Raw genomic sequence first — 16,499 nt, 5'->3', positions numbered from 1 at the left:
CAGAGAGGATGTCATTTAACTTTCCTAATCCAAGTAAGGTCGTTGTGATCCCAACTTCCAGATGAAAACCTGGATCACATCTGGGAATTACAGAGCTAGTGCCTCAAGCTCCAATCTTTGGGCTAGCAGCAATGTAAAGAAATGGCTGCATAGAAGGGTATAAACATTGTCTAAATGCTAAATTTCCAGCCAGAGAGGGTTTTGTTGTTGTTGTTCTTATTTTTATTTTTTTCAAGACGGGGTCTTTTAGACCCTTGGCTGGCCCTAAACTCACTTTGTAGACAAGGAGTTCATCTCCCTGCCTCCACCTCCTGAGTGCTAGGATTTTCATCCTGTCCTTATGGTTATAGCTGCTCTGACAAACTGCTGTGGTGCTGGGTGTCTGCAAGGGTGGGAAGCTATCTGTGGGGTCTGTCTCCCCATCACTGACTCCCTCTTGGACCTGCATGACTGGTGCACAGCAGTTCTTTCCCCTAGAGTCCACCGTCCTCACAGACACTGAGGGCCTTTCCCCTTCCTTCCTCTGCACTCCAACAAATCACTCAGCGCTGGATTCTCCCAAGCCCCAGTGTTTGCCTCTGACCTGCTCCTTCTCAGTGAGAGAAGACATTGGGCCAGGAGCTCCTGTTTGTTTTTCTTTACTTTGTTTTTCTTTTTCTCCTAAGTTGGGCATCAGTAAAAGATAGGAATTAAGGAGTTTTTGTGTTTGTAACAGACAGTTGTAGCAGCCATAGGAGGGTTTAAGTGTGAGGAGACACTGGTGGCTCCATTTAAAAAGGAGTGCAGACAGCAAAGTGGTCAAGGACTGCATGCTCTCCAGGAAAGTCACGAAATGCTAACATGCTAAGTCAGCTCAGCATGTTAAAGATGCTGAGAAACTAGAGTGAAACTGCTCAGGTTTTATGTTTATCACTTGATATTTAGGCAGAGATGTAACCTATACAACAGAAAGCACACTGCAGTGAACTTGTGAACTGTGCGCCTACCTCAAGGATGCAGTGCTGCCCCGCCCGCGTGCTTCTCTCTGGTTAGACTTTCCTCCCCTTGCTTTGATGCAGACGTGTGCATCTCTGTCAGTTGTGGATTTCTAAATAACACGTTTAGTTTTGCTTGGTTTGGATCACAACAAAAGTGGTGCTATACTCTCCTCAAGGGCATTCCTCTATGATGAGTCTGTGCCGTTGCTTGTGACCTTGTTCACTCATTTTTCAGTGCTATGTGACATCTTCTGTGAACAGACCAGTCCATTTCCGGGTCACCTGTCTATTGAAATCTACAAAGGATTTTTTGTTGTTTTTTACCTATTTTGATATTGCATCTTTCAAGGAGAAAATATGAGCCAAGAATATTGCCATAAAATGATTCTATTGTTTAAGAGCATAAGAGACGCTCACAGTGAGTGTAAGCTAGCACTGGGGCAGAGAGCAGAGGAAGAGGATGTGCCTTTCTGCTGTGATCCCAGGCTTTAGCCAGGGAACTAAAGAAACCTGTATATCTCTAATTAGAATACGTTTACAATTCCTAGGAACATGCAAGAATACAAAATAAATGTAGCATGTCTTTTAGAGTATCTTAATTTTATATAATTTGGGAGATATATAAAGGATTAAATTAATAAAATAAAATGAACTTAGGGGCAAGAAAGTACAACGGCTTCCAGGAAAATAGAATATGCCATGTGCTAGAATTCAGTGTGTGACACACTTGGCTTAAGGTTATTTCTTCTTACATGGTACATAAAGACGTAAAAACTACATATTCCATTTTTCTGTTGCACGTACTTAGTGTCTATATGGAAGGGGTATGCATACCATGGCCACATATGGACTTTAGAAGACAACATGTGGGCATTAGTTCTTCCTTTCCACATGTGCATCCAAAGATCACACTCAGGACATCAGGCTGGGTGTCACACACCTTCTCCCACAAAGCCACCTCACCAGCCATGTCAGTGCGTGTGTGCATTAGATAGTCACAAGTCAGCCTCCCCTCCTTCCATCCTCCCATGTGTAACGTCTGCCCATGGACTATAGTGAAAAGGACAAAGATGATGATTTAGATATATACATACATATGCAGTGTTGTTGAAGTATTGTCTAGGAACAGTTATTCAAAGTAATTACCTTAATAATTAGCACAACATTAATGCGTGAGTGTCAGCTTCTGGTCTGTCATCAGAGACTTAAAAAAAAAAAAAGATGACACAAGCATTTTTAAAAAGAATTCTTTTTATTTTGAGTGTTTGTCTCCATGTGTGCATGTGTATCGCTGGTGCCTACAGAGACCATCAGATCCTCTGGAACTAGAGTTACAAATGTTTGTGAGCCACAGGGTGGAGGGGGGCAGGCGGGGACTGACCCGGATCTTCCAGAAGTACTCTTAACCACTGAGCCACCTTTCTAGCCCAGCACCTACTTTTCTGTGTAGGACTCAAGAGTTTTCAAGGTTTGCTTTTCCAAGTTAAGCGTGAGGCTCCTTTCATTCCATCCATCTGTAGGGCTAGAAGCACCCTGACGGCAGCACACTCAAAGCAGGTGTGTGTCACACACCCCAGATGTGCTTGTGCATCTGGCTCTTAAGGTAGGACTTGTAAGCAGTGGCCCCACATATGTAGTTCATACAATTCAGTCATGTGCAGTAAACGTTTGTTAATTGAATCTAACTGAACTGGATTCGATCCTAGCTCCACAAGAGATTTTTTAGTTTGTTTTTATGTGAGATTGATTTTTTTAGAAATCTAGACAAGCCATTCTTTTTATTTCATTGTTTTTAAACACAGTCTAAATTTAGGACACAGCTACCAATATGTTCATTGCCCATAATTTTTAAGCTCTCTGAGCAGTGAGTCATCAAAGTCCCTAAATAGATATTTGAAAAGTCACAATAGCCCTAGGAAACAAAATTAGGTTTGGCAAATACGGTGTTTCTCTTTGCAGTCAGGAATGTGTGGTCTTACTGATCTACATGGGAGGAACATTCTGTATAATTTTAGCAAGTTCTTTTCCCTTCGTACTAGAGTTGAAAATGAGCAAAGATCACCTGACAGCTCCAATGGGTGCCCAAGCAGAACCCTCTTACTGCCAGGGACTGTTTCCTTCCCAGATGGCAACGCTGCCTTCTGACCCTGATTCATCCCCTCCAGCACTGCCAGTCTGATGACTGAAAGGAGGCCAAGCAAAGCCTGTGTTTCCGTAGAAGGCGTTGGCCATGGATGGTCTCTACTTCTTTCCCTTCATTTTTGTCTCTAGTGGAGTTTAGAATTTAAATCCTCCAAGCCCCAGCTTCTTCCTGCTGTGAACTATAAAGCAGGGTGAGGTACTTTCCATCCTTCCCTCAGTGTAGAGAATGCTTACAAACGCCATCAAAATAACCTCATGTTAGAGGGGAGTGTCTCTCAATTCATTTATCCAGCCTATGTGTTTTGGGCAGCTTTGCGAAGCCCCAGAGAGCAGGCTGAGTAAAACTTACACCTGCTTAAGCACACCCTGTCTCAGTGAAAGGTAGGAACCAACCATCACCTTAGGTTGCCCTCTGTCCTTTACATGTATGATGCACACATCATACACACACCAAGGCTTTTTAGAAAGATTTTTAAAGAGGAAAGAATATCCAATAGGATAAGATCGTGTTTTAGGAAAACATGTGTATTGTGTTCTAATGTAGCACAGTCCTCAGGCAGTGGCTCGCAACCTGTGGGCACGTATATATCATAACCTACATTACAGTTCATAACAGTGGCAAAATTACTTATGAAGTAGCAACAGAATAATTTTATACTTGAGGGTCAGCACATGAGGAACTGTACTAAAGGGTCACAGCCTTAGGAAGGCTGAGAACCACTGTCCTGAGATAATACATAAAACCTTACCCTCAGAAGACCTGGGGTCCCGTAGTTTCTTTTTAAAGTTTCAGTGGGTAGGAACACTTGCTGCCAGGCTAGATGACCCGAGTTGAGCCTCTGCCTCTACACAAACACTGGCACGTGGCGTAGCATAGCAGCCACACTTAGGATCTTGTCGCTTAGGAGGCTGAGAGAAAAGGCTTGTGTGAAGCCAGCGGGCATTACATGGTGAGCTTCAGGCCGGCTAGAGCTATGTCACAAAATCCTGTCCAAAAAAAGGGAAAACAATAATGTGCACAAGGGCGTTGTCTTCCTGGGCTGGATGTTCTATCCAGGGGACTTGGACTCAGCACACAGTACCAACCAGACCTTCTCCAGCTTTATTCATGTTTCTTACAGTTCAGTGCCGTGAGGACGGTGCTCTGATTTGGTGAGGCTTTTGCTTTTCTGCCAAATGACCTGGAATCTCTTTGTCAGTTTCCTAGAGGAAGTCCTGGCTTCTGGGCTGCACAGCCGCAGCAGGGAGAGCGCACAAGCTACCTCAAGGTCAGCAAGCAGAAGATGAGATGGCAGTCGAGAGTTCACGGCCTCTCTTGCCCTGCCTCGGCCTTCCTGCTGACCAGGGGCTTCAAGATGGCTCTTGTGTTGGTTCTAACTCACTCCAGGTAACCCCGACTCCTGAACTGCTGGCACAGACACCGGGACCCCAACCCATTGTGATTCTGTATCAAATAAATATGTTCTTTGTGTATTTGACAGCACAGTTGTGTCAGTGTTTGGTGGGCTTTGTTGAGATGGTACATGAGAAATGTGTTGTCAAGGTTAGAGGTATTCAGAAAGCCATGTGATACTCCTGGTACTATCACTATGCCCTGTCTTCTCCCAATATCCTGAGCAAGGGAAGTTCTGACATGAGCCACCATGGAATCAGACCTTTGTGAAGTTGGCAAAGCCTTTTCCCCAGATCAGGTTCAGAAAGGCAGATCTTCTATCCAAGTAGAGTGTCCTAGAAAGGTTGACCATTAGCAACTACAGCTTCCTCCTCCAGGATGACCTCAGCCTGAGACTGCTCCCCAGACACCACCTACTGAGACCAGCCTGAGACTGCTGCCCAGACACCACCTACTGAGACCAGCTAACCTCTGCCCCTGAGCTGATCATAAGTACAGAGGCTCCAGGTTGTGGTGGCAGGTGCAGCGCCATCAGAGTGCAGACAGCCTATCTGGTCCCAGCTTTTCTATTCCCATGTTTCTGTTCTTTCCTCTGCCCCAGTCAGGGTTCCAGGACCAAGGCTCAGGGGACACAGCCCCTTGTCCTCTGTTACCTCATCCCTCACACTCATTTCTTTGGAGAGCCATTTGCTGTGGGGTTGCAATAAGAATCTATCTGCAGAGATGTGAGCGATTTTGTTTCATTTCTTTGAGGTTCATTCATGAGAATTCACAAGGTGAGACCCAAGATGGTGTTAGACGGTGAAGGCACAGCCTGGATCCAGGGCGTGTTTAATTATGCAAGCAGATGAAAGCTCTGGTCCCAGTTCTGCCTCTCCTGCAAGCAGTGTGGCAGGAAATCGGTGCCCTCAGATACTCATGTACATGAATGCCCTGGGAACCAGGAAAGGGCATCCGATGTCCGGAAGCTGGGGTTAGAGCCTGTTCAGTGGTGATGCTCTTACAGGTGGGCGGGTCCTCGAAGGGTCTTACCTCCCTAGGAAGATTGGCTCAAAGTGTGTGTGTGTGTTGCTGAGTGCTATAATAATGTGTAAAGGAAACCAGCCGGCTAATAGGCAGGGTCAAGGCAAAGAAGCAAAGGTGGGGGAGAAGGCCGGGACTGTGTCATTAATATTTCAGGTTACTGGGAGGGAGGGAGCCGGGAGGGATGGGGACCAGCCAGAGATTTATGTAATGTCTCAAGACACAGACAGGCGGAGAAGGTTCTGCAGCCCACGTGCATCTGCTCCAGAATCTGAAAATTACTTTGGTTATTTTTTACAAGTCCCTCTGCCTGATGTTCCACAAAGCACTAGCTCCTGTCTGATGTTGTGCACAGAGCCCAGAGTCTTGCACACTGGAGAGACTCTAGTATCTGCTGACTAAATGAAAGCTCCAGAGGAGAGAGAGAAGAGGCAAAGTCATGATTTCCTTCCGCCTTGAGCCAGAATCTATCTTTCTATTTCCTACTTGGAGTGGCAAGTGGCATCCTGCTGAATGCTAAGCAAAGAGCTCTACCAAGGAGCCACACCCTCGGCCCCCTATTTAAACGTGGTAAATCAAGTGGAGACAGGATTGGCAGATCAAGACCAGCCTTGGCTATGTAGCAAGTCTGAAAGCAGCGTAGGCTGTGTAAGACCTTGTCTTAAAAAAATAAAGACAAAATAATCCAAAGCGTTCTTACCTGCCCACCCAACAAGTTCCCAAAGCCCAGGTAGGCCAATTCTCTCAGCTGTGTCCTCATGCTGGCGCATATGCGCCCTCCTAAGTCTTTCTCACCCATTCCTTTGCTTTTTAAACAGGGCAGTACCAAACTGAGATGGGTAGGGGACAGTCTGGAAAGTGTGCTGTGTGCACAAAGTCTGAAAGGTAGACCCGGGGTAGAAAACCTACATTCTAATTTCGTGGGACAACAGTGTATCCATTTGAGCAGCTCAAGTGGTTCACTGTGCTGGATTGATTTTTTTCCCGAGGAATAATATCCTCATTCTTATATGCCTTACAGAATGGTACTCAACATTTTAAGTGCCAAGATAAGAGCATTTTGAAAGCATAAAGTTCTGTATCCACCTGTCATGTAAATCAATTAGTATGCCTATTGAGAGTACAGGATTGAGAAACAAGGTGGGTCTAAGAAGGGGTGTCTTTCTTGATAAGTTTTCCTCCCCCCCCCCAAAAAAAAAGCCCAAACATCCTCACTCCTCAAACCACAAACTTACCAACACTTCATCTTGGACGCCTCTGGAAAAAGATTATTTCCCCTGCTCTGTGACAAGGAGCTTTGCTCATTTCGTGGTGGTTGTGTCTACCATACACCAGGTAATAGGTTTATTAGCTTACAGTCTGGTAGTAATTGAACGTAAAAGACAACACTAGGGTCTTCCCGGGGGCTTTTCATGGGTCAGCTGATCCTCCTTTTATCGGGTAGGGGAACGGAGACGCAGGAGTGGTGAGGAAAGCCGGGCTCAAACTTGGGCTCCCTCCAAGCCTCATCAGAAACTCGGGGCTCAGAAAGGCTCGCGGTCCGGGCGTCCTCCGGGCCTCCCCGCCACTGCACGCGTGTTTACCGCAGGCCTCGCGGGGCGCTCACGTCTGCCCGGAGTAGGACGAGAGTGGAGACTCCCGGGGCTCCGCCAGCCGGAGTCTGCGGTCCGAGGCGGCCGCTCTCCCTCGGCGCCTCAGCTCCATTCCGCTCGCCACGCCTCGGGCCCGCCCCCACCGCCGCGCCTCCCGGTTATCCGCTCGCGCCTCCGCCGGGTGCCGGGTCGGAAACAAAGGCGGGGGGCGGGGAGCGCACGGCGGCGGCGCCGCGGTCCGCCCTTCATTTGGAGCCCGCGACGTCAGCGGCGGTGGCCGGGGCCCGGGCGGCGGGGGAGGGCATGGGCGGCGGGGGCAGCGGGGGCCCGGCCTGCGGCTAGCGCGAGCCGCCGAGCGAGCAGCGGGCGCGGCCGCCCGATCCCGCCATGAAGAAGAGCGGCTCCGGCAAGCGGGTGAGTGCGCGGCCCGCGGACAATGGGGCCGGGGCCGGCGGGGGGGCGGGGAGGGCGCGGAGACCCGTCTGAGCCGCCGCTGCTCGTCTCGCCCCGGGCAGGGGCCTCCGGATGGAAACCATCAGTCTGCGGCGCCCGAGAAGGTCGGCTGGGTTCGGAAATTCTGCGGGAAAGGGATTTTCAGGGAGATTTGGAAGAACCGCTATGTGGTGCTGAAAGGCGACCAGCTCTACGTCTCCGAGAAGGAGGTAGGCGCCCTTGCCCGAGCCGTCGGGACCGGGTCCCCCCACGGTGGCTACTTCTCCAGCTTGCCCCGCCTCCATCTCCGCAAGTTCAGGGGTCGCAAAAGTCCTGTGTCTGCAGAGAAAAGTCACCCCCGAGTGAGAGAACCTGAGCGGGATTTAGGAGTTTACTTATTTGATGTGCCTTTGCGGACACCTTTCTCAGAAGTTCTAACGTCCGCCACCTCTCGCTCTAGTTTAGCCCCCTAAAATATGGTTGAGGTGGGTTGTGTTTTTTGTTTTTGTTTAATTTGCTGTTCAAACACACTGGTATTCTTACCCCTTGACCCCTCCTGCCTTCTCCACCCCAGCCCACCACCCTTTCGGTTTCTGCTTTTGGGGGGTAGGGGGAAACGTATGTAGGTCCCCTGAGTAGCAAAGTCATCCTAAATCATAGAAAACACAACTTGGGAGTTGTTTTCCTCTGGGACCAAGGGTAGAGTAGCCGTGATTGCCTGATTTTTGTAGGAACCAGCATCCTGAACCAGGCATACTCCTCACCTTCCACTTCACTTAAAGGGTAAAACAAAACAAAACAAAAAGAAAGAAAAGAAAAGAAAGAAAAAAGCAAGAAACTCATATTCTGTCCATCTTTATTTGTAGACAGGGGAAATGGAGTTGTGTCTCCATGGCTTTGGCTCTGCAGTCTTACAGGAAACCACAGCCCACATGGGGTCAGAATGTAAAGCCAGGTCATGGAATCCAGACCCCTTTCCCCTTTTGTGAAGCCCTAACTATTGACTTAATAACAAGAATGCTGAGAAGCTGAACTTGCTTCCCGGTGACTGTCTACAGATCATGGTGGACTGACTGTTCCTGTCCCTTTCAGACTGGCCCTTCCTCCCTTGCCTGAGTGCCCTCACCCAAAACCAACCGACTGGGAAGTTCTCCCTTAGCTCTAGCCTGTTCTGCATTTGTCACTAGACACTTGCTTTCTGCCCTTGTATTTGGGTAAATAAAGCCTTTTATGGTGTTGAAGCAGATACACTTGCAGCCCAAGACAGGTGCTCATCTGAAAACAGTCTACTGAGACAAGCAGAGAAAACTAAACAGTATTAAACCTCCAGGTCTCTCTTGAAGGGGGCTAAATTATCAGGGTTGGAGAGGCTTAGGAGCAAGCTAAAGGCAAGACTTGACAGAGTTTTCTCTTGAGGGCCACTGCTACCCTGCTCTCAAGTCCTACTGAGTCCCCCAAGAATTCTCTTGCTTTCTACTTTTGTTTACTTTAAAAGCGAGTGTCACAGTGTATCTCCTGTCTTCCCCGAACTTCATAATGCCAGGAAATGTAGTTAGCAACCGGGAAGGGCTTCCTACATGTTCCAGGGTAAACCAGAAGACAGCCAAAGGCTACAGAAGCAAAACAAGACCTTTTTTCTTCTCCTTACATTTGTCCAAAAGGCAGAACCTGGGGACAAACAGACATGGTTACTTTGTTAATAAACCTCTATGATGGGACAGATACAGAGCAGAGAGATAGGATGACCTCAGCCTAGAGTGTCCGCTGTCCTCTGACTCAGGAGCATCTGACCAGACCTGGGGCCAGGTGCCCCCTGCTGGGAAGGGCAGTGGGAAAGAGGGACTGGCACCTTAGACTGACCCTTCTTCAGAACTAATTCTGTGGTCGAGTGGGCCTGGACCAAAGGCAAAGCTCACAGAAGACGCTGTTTATTCGGCCTGTAAACAAAAGCAGCAGCAAAGTAATAGACTAAAGATGTAAAACTCCAAAGCATAGTGTATTTGCAACTTACGTGCTGATGCAAAAACAAAAAACAAAACAAAAAAAAAACAAAAAAAAGGAAACATTGCTAAACATGCCCATTTCAGTCCTTTCTTGGGAAAGCGAGGTCTCCCACAACTTCTTCCTCTAGAGAAGCCCTTCTGTGGGTGTTGTGGGTCATTCCTTACTCTCCAAGGGCACCCTTTCTTAGAGAGGGCTGACCTGATCAAGGACCAGAGGTAGGAATAGATCCATACGTTTGGGTGACTTCACAGTAGAGGAAGGTAGGTTGAAAGCAATGCTTAGTGTGCCTGTGGGCCATGATATGGAAGAGTTAATTTGGAAGACGCAGTCATACATGAGACTTTGGGAATTCGGTGTGAGGCAGACAGAACAAAATAGAGAGCAAGGTGCCAGGGTATCTGTTTTTTCTGGGCACTGCCATCTACTTATCCTGCCTCTCCCAGCCTCCCACCCTTGCCCTTCCTGACCTCTGTCAACGCTTCCCACTCCCAGAGCGCCTTATCAGCCTTGTCCATGCCAGGAGAGCTCCCTTCCCTTCCCCTGGCTGCACACGCCCAGCTCTTTCCTCTCCAAGCTCTCTGGCCTCTGCTGATAGTCTCTCTGGGGGAGGCACAGGAGAGGAAGTGGCTGCATCACCCCACAGTCTAGCCTGTGCGGCTGTGAATCATTCCGGAGCATTTCTTGCCCCAGGTCCACCATAATGTTGAAGGCCCTCTTCCCAGCATCAGGGAGCCCTAGAAAGGGGAGAGCCAAGCCGTACCACACAAATGGCAATAGATGGATTTTCCCCGAGCTCTTCCACAGCACGTGTGCTCAGCAATTCAAAAGCAAGGGCAGATCAGCTACAGGCTGCTAGATGTCTCCCTGAGCAGACATGGGTCTCCTTATACATGTTTGCTTGGTTTCAACTTTTTCCCAGGGAAACATGACCAGCTCATCCCTGGCAAGTAGAAGAGGGGGATGGTCTGCTGATCAGGAAGTCTCCTATAACATCCTACCTTAGAGCAGGTGGAAACACTCTGTGAACCATAATATTCCCTGGGGCCAGAGGCAGCCCTTTGTCCCTTCCAGATGTTGACCGCCTTTTTCCCTTCCCCTGGACAATTAGTGGTCACTCTTGTCTTCCTTACTTGGAAGAATCAGAGCAGCCCATTCACCATGTCCCTTTAAGGGCATGTCCCTTTAAGGGCTTATAAGCTGTGTTGTCCTTCAGAGAGAAAGTGAGGGTCATGGGTAGAGGGAGGACTGGGATGGTATCTTGTGGGGAGTGGGTTAAACAGAGCCCCATACGAGGACTCGGGTCTCAGTCCCATCCCCAAGTACACACCTCGGGTGGAATGGCTTCCTGCTCTGTCACCCTCCCCTTTCCTCCGGAGGAGAGACAGAGTAATTTTTATCCTTGTGACACCCCAACCTCCCTTAGGTAAAAGATGAGAAAAATAGTCAAGAGGTGTTTGACCTGAGCGACTATGAGAAGTGCGAAGAGCTCCGGAAATCCAAGAGCAGGAGCAAGAAAAATCACAGCAAGTTCACCCTGGCCCGATGCAGACAGCCAGGCACCACGGTAGGCTCTTCCTCGATGCAGCCCTGACTGTGGGCTGGAATTATTCTCCCTCTGGCTTTTATTATTTAACCGGAGAATATTCTGACCATTTCCTTTCCTCCGGGCAGGCCAGCCTATAACCTATTCAGCCATGAAGATCTCTCTCTCCCCTCCCCCACTTTACACACACACACACACACACACACATACACACACACACACCTAGTGTGCATATGAATATATTCTCTTGGAAAAAACATTATTGGTGCTTCTTCCCTGATCCAGAAAAGCCATACTTGTCACCTCCTGTGTCCTCAGACATCTAAAGATCTTGACTACCTAAGCTCAGTCACAGCTCCCCATGTGTCTCCAGTGTCTTGGCTTCCCACCATCTTTTCTAAAACAACCTGTGCATTTTGCAGGACCAGGCTCTGGGTCCCTCCAGTCATTGGTGTTCCCAGGAGCAGAGTCTCTCCTCTAGGAGCTGGATGTGAGGGGATGAGGAGATTATTTCTTTGGGGAGGGGGGCTATAATTTATTTGTAAAACCTTAGCTAAAACAAGAACATCCCCCTCACAGGCCCCCAACCTCATCTTCCTGGCAGTGAGTCCTGAGGAAAAGGAGTCATGGATCAACGCCCTGAGTTCCGCCATTACCAGAGCTAAAAACCGTATCTTGGATGAGGTCAGGGGCTTGTTGTGGGAAAGGGAGTGGGTGCTAGGGTGGGAAGCAAGCATGACTCACCAGATGAATGGAGAGTGGGGTTTACTTCCCCTTTAGTTCCCCCAGCTCTATTCTCTTGGCTTTTTTTTTTTTTGAGGTAGGGTTTCTCTGTGTAGCCCTGGCTGTCCTGGAACTCGCTCTGTAGACCAGGCTGGCTTCAAACTCAGAGATCCACCTGGGATTATAGGAGTGTGCCTGACCTTTCTCGGCTTCTTTAATGGCCCTGTTATGCCATTCCTCCCACCCCTTGTTTTCTCTCTTAAGTCCTTTCTCTGCTGATTCGAACCCCACACACACTTCACAATGCTTAATCTAGTCTTGGGTCAACTGTGTCTGTAAGTTCTTCTACCTATAGCTCTATTCAGAAACCCTTGGTATGACGGGCCTGTTTCCCAGTCCAGGCATGTTAGGGGTTGCTCAGTTGAGACAGAGTTCTAAAGAAGTCCTGTGACTCACAGTGCATCTCTTCAGGTCACCGTTGAGGAGGACAGCTTTCTTGCCCACCCTACTCGAGACAGAGCAAAAATCCAGCACTCCCGTCGTCCTCCAACCCGGGGACACCTCATGGCTGTGGTATGTAAAACTGCAAGAAAGTAAACACTGCCCAGGGGCCAGTTCTGTGCTGGTCCATGTCCGATGTATATAAGCAGGAGCATTGTTGGGAGTCCTAAAACTAGGATCAAAGGCTCAGGATACCTCTCCACCCTACATCCCTAACTTTGATTTTGTTCCTCTAAATCAAAATTACTTACTGAGCACCTACCATGAGTCAGACATCTCGGTTCTCAAAAACTTCTGAGGAAATGAGAAATATCCCCTACGACAGTGAAAAGCAGAAGTGTTGTGTACAGAATGGTGTGCTTGGCAGTTTGGTGGCCAGCCACTTTGAGGGGTGACAGTAAGTGCTACATGCCCCACAGCAAACCCTCTCCCAAATGAAGGGAGGGTTTATTATTATTCAGCCTTGCTCCAAGTCTAGGGAGAGGCTGTCATGCAGGAGGAAGAGCACGGGCCTTGGAGTCAGCAGACCCTGAGGAGGACCTGTGGTCTCTGGGCTGCCTGTGAAGTGGGCAGAGACGATTCCTTCAGGAAAATGGTCTGAGAGAAATAGTCACAGCAGCACATGCACCACAGACAGCACAGAAAATACTGAATCCCTTTTACCACTGCTGTCTAATTACAACACTTAAGAAAGAAGAGAACAGGGGGCTGAAGAGGCGGCTCAGCAGCCCAGAGCTATGGCTGCTCTTCCAGGGATCCTGAGTTCAGTTCCCAGCACCCACATGGCGGCTCACACCTGTCTGTAACTCTAAGATCTGACACCCTTACATGAGCATACCTGCAAGCAAAGCACCAGTATTCATAAAATAAAAATAAAGACGACAACAAGGTTTATTACAAGGCAAGGATTCGGAGTTCAGATATCAGAGTGGATCTAAAGTGTGTGGCTGAAAGAATACAGGCAGAGGAGCATCCTCCTCAAATCATCATCAAAGGAACCGAGGCAGCGGAGTAGAGGGTCTCAGCTGGTGTGTGTGGGAGGGGGGGGGTTCTGGGAAGGGGCCACCACTTGCATTGTTTCTTCACTGCCTTTCACATCTCTCTCCCAGGCTTCGACCTCTACCTCAGACGGGATGCTGACATTAGACCTGATCCAAGAAGAAGACCCTTCCCCTGAGGAGCCAGCCTCTTGTGCTGAGAGCTTTCGGGTTGATCTGGACAAGTCTGTGGCCCAGCTGGCTGGCAGTCGACGGAGGGCGGACTCAGACAGGATTCAGCCCTCTTCACACCGGGCAAGCAGCCTTTCTCGGCCTTGGGAAAAAGCAGACAAGGGAGCCCCCTACACCCCACAAGCACTGAAGAAGTTACCCAGTACAGCGAAGAGCCGATGTGCCTCCCTGGAGGAGATCCTGTCCCAGAGGGACACTGCCCCAGCCCGCCCTCTCCACCTTCAAGCTGAGGAATCCCTAACCCCTGTCCCCTCCCAACCAGGGCAGCTGTCCAGGATCCAGGACCTGGTAGCAAGGAAACTGGAGAAGACTCAGGAGCTGCTGGCAGAGGTTCAGGGACTGGGAGATGGCAAGTGGAAGGCCAAGGACCCCCCACAGTCTCCACCCGACTCTGAGTCAGAGCAGCTGCTGCAGGAGACAGAGAGGCTGCTGGGAGAGGCTTCATCTAACTGGAGCCAGGCAAAGAAAGTGCTACAGGAAGTCAGGGAGCTGAGAGACCTATACAGGCAGATGGACCTGCAGACCCCGGACTCCCACCTCAGACAGACCTCCCAGCACAGTCAATACCGGAAGAGCCTGATGTGAAGGAGGGGACAGGTCTGAAATTTTGGGGGACACAGACTCTTTATCTCCAAATGTTGCAGAAAAGGCTTTTTTTTTTTTTATTTACCTCAATCCAAAAAAAAAAAAAAAATCAAATTCATTGCTTTTGCTGATGCCTCGCCCACTGTGGCTTTTTTCTATTGATTTCTCATGTCAGCTCCTAGTCAAACTGAGCCTTGAGGCCCAAGTATTGAGCTGTCACCTGTACGAAGAATAGTACAGGCAGGCCTCTTGCAGTGCATAGGCCACCTGCCCCCCAGGTACAGTAAGGATCGGACCTGGATGTACACAGGCTGTCTGGGTTAGAACGGGCTGGGGACGAGGTTTCCTCGGATGTCCCAGGTTCTCACTCTGAGGCTGAAATTTCAGCTCTGCAACTTGAGTTCTAGGGACACAGGGGCCAGAGCCACCTGTCCATGCCATAAGAGAAGTGAAATTTACCCGAGCCCTGAGGAGGATATGCAGAATTAAAGCCTCCCAGCCAAGCCCCGGCTTCTCACCAAGGAGTGTGTACAGTCAGGAGAGGGCCACTAAGATCGTACTCCCTCAGGCAGAGGCTCAGTGTATGGCGGTTACCAAGCAGTGTGAGGCCCCTTTGCCTTCTCCAGCAAGGCTGAGCTGCCTCTTGTTTTTCTTATTCAAGGGTTCCCTTTCCCTCGCACCAAGGATCTGAAGATACAAACTTGAATCAATAGGACCAGCTTGGTCCTGTCTGGGGTGGAGTCACACACACACTGGGGAGCAGCTGACCCTGGGGACAAGCCGAGCTAAGAATGAGGCTGACTTGGGATGGAGGCTGTGTGGGAAGGAGGGGAAACCAGACCTGCACCCAGCTTCTGCTTTCCGCCAAACAATGGTTCCTTCTACCCTGCCGCCCCCCTCTGCCCTCCCCTCCCTGAACAGTTCAGCTCCCCACACTGCACCCGCCTGGCTTCCTCGCAGGCTTGTCCATGGCAGACTGAGCGTATTTCCCGAGATTAAGTTTATTAGTGGTAATAGGAAGGAAGGAAGGCAAAATCTGAGTGATTTGGGAGAGAAAGGGTCATGGAGCCTCTTGCGGCGTCAGGCAAGGGGTTAAAATTACAGGAGTGTGTCCCTTGTCCTTGATCCTCAGAGGTCTCACCCCTTGCAGCTGGTCCAGAGCTTCCTGGTGGAAAGAGGAGAGTAAGAACAGACAGGCTCCAGAGGCCCAGGCTGGGGCGAGAGTAAGGGCTTGGGGAGGGGGAGACCCCTCTGATCTCCAACCTGTTAGGACATTACCACCTTGCAATTAATCCCTCTAAGGCATCTTAAGGAAAGAGGGATTCTAGGTTTTCAGGCTTACTTGTGTACTGGGAATTTGACCTCAGCATGTTCTCTAACCACTGAGCCATCCCTCCAGCCTACCAACAGAGGGACACATGTCATAGTCCTGGCCTGTTACTGCTGTCTCGTACATTTCCCCCAGATCTAGCCTGTAGCTCTCTAGACACAAGCACTGCACTCGAACCATAGACAGTACACAAAGTACCACCTTACTGGGGTCCCCAGGCTCTCTGTCCCCCTCAGAAGCTCCACTGTCTACACTTCTAGCCCTGGTCTTCAGAGCCACCCCATTTCCACAGATACGGAAAGTCAGGTTAAGATTACACACTTTCTGCCTCCCTGTCTTCTCATTTTGTCAGCATTTTCCATTTTCCTTGTCACCCCCACATAGTGAAGAAAAAGACAAAACAATAATGACATATGTGTCCTAACATGCCAGTCATCTCCAGGGAAGGGGCACTCGAGTGCGTGCACACCCGCACGTACTCGAACACACACACATACACACACACACACACACACACACACAGCAGGCATTGGAGGAATACAACAGGTGTGGAACAGTAGAATAGCTCAGGGCTGGGCTGGAGCTCAGCGGTTAAGAGCACTGACTGCTCTCCCAGAGGTCCTGAGTTCAATCCCCAGCACCCACATGGTGGCTCACAACCATCTGTAATGGGTTCTGACGCCCTCTTCTGGTGTGTCTGAATAATAAACAAATCTGAAAAGAAAAAGAAAGCTCAGGGCTCTCTACACCTCAGCCCCAGCTCCCCGCCCCCAGCCTCTGCAAGTGATAAGTGAGCCTGGCGTTGAAGCCACAGGGACCCGTCTAGATTCACGTTCCAACTCTCACTTTTTGCTTAAGAGGCCCTGGGCAAAACATGCTTGATAAGAGTCTTGTTTTCTCCTCAGCAAAGTAGGGTTGTTGACTGTAGAGTGAGTGCAGCCTGAAGTCTCTGCCTGTCTGTTCAGAGTGGCTCCAAAGGCTGCTGGGACTAGCTTGGCTCAGTGAGTAGGGAACAGCAAATTCGG

At 49.4% G+C, this 16,499-nt stretch overlaps 2 protein-coding genes across 4 annotated transcripts in view; both read left to right on the top strand.

The window, feature by feature from the left end:
- Positions 1-4,546, top strand: part of VPS45 (vacuolar protein sorting 45 homolog) — a 57,099-nt gene extending 52,553 nt beyond the window's left edge. The window contains exon 15 of one of the 2 annotated variants that reach the window (XM_080916459.1): positions 4,319-4,546. In XM_080916459.1, coding sequence (XP_080772585.1) covers positions 4,319-4,406 — 88 coding nt within the window. In that variant the 3' untranslated portion in view covers positions 4,407-4,546. Of the gene's footprint in view, positions 1-4,305 lie in introns of both variants that reach the window. The other variant, XM_080916461.1, reaches the window with a different exon arrangement.
- A 2,892-nt stretch (positions 4,547-7,438) lies between these two features.
- On the top strand, positions 7,439-14,223 carry PLEKHO1 (pleckstrin homology domain containing O1). 2 transcript variants are annotated; one of them, XM_080915380.1, is made up of 6 exons: positions 7,439-7,541; positions 7,643-7,789; positions 10,987-11,127; positions 11,686-11,790; positions 12,301-12,402; positions 13,440-14,223. In XM_080915380.1, exons 1-6 carry the CDS (start codon positions 7,515-7,517, stop codon positions 14,142-14,144), a joined length of 1,227 nt encoding a protein of 408 aa, XP_080771506.1. In that variant the 5' UTR covers positions 7,439-7,514; the 3' UTR covers positions 14,145-14,223. The 2 variants fall into 2 exon arrangements, with proteins under 2 accessions (XP_080771506.1, XP_080771507.1); XM_080915381.1 differs by having other exon boundaries at positions 7,476-7,541; positions 7,667-7,789.
- Positions 14,224-16,499: the final 2,276 nt, after the last annotated feature.

The sequence above is a fragment of the Micromys minutus genome (assembly GCF_963924665.1).
Source record: "Micromys minutus genome assembly, chromosome: 4".
Lineage (NCBI taxonomy): Eukaryota > Metazoa > Chordata > Mammalia > Rodentia > Muridae > Micromys > Micromys minutus.
The sequence above is the reverse complement of the archived record's forward strand: the minus strand, read 5'-3'. Positions and strand labels throughout refer to the sequence as shown.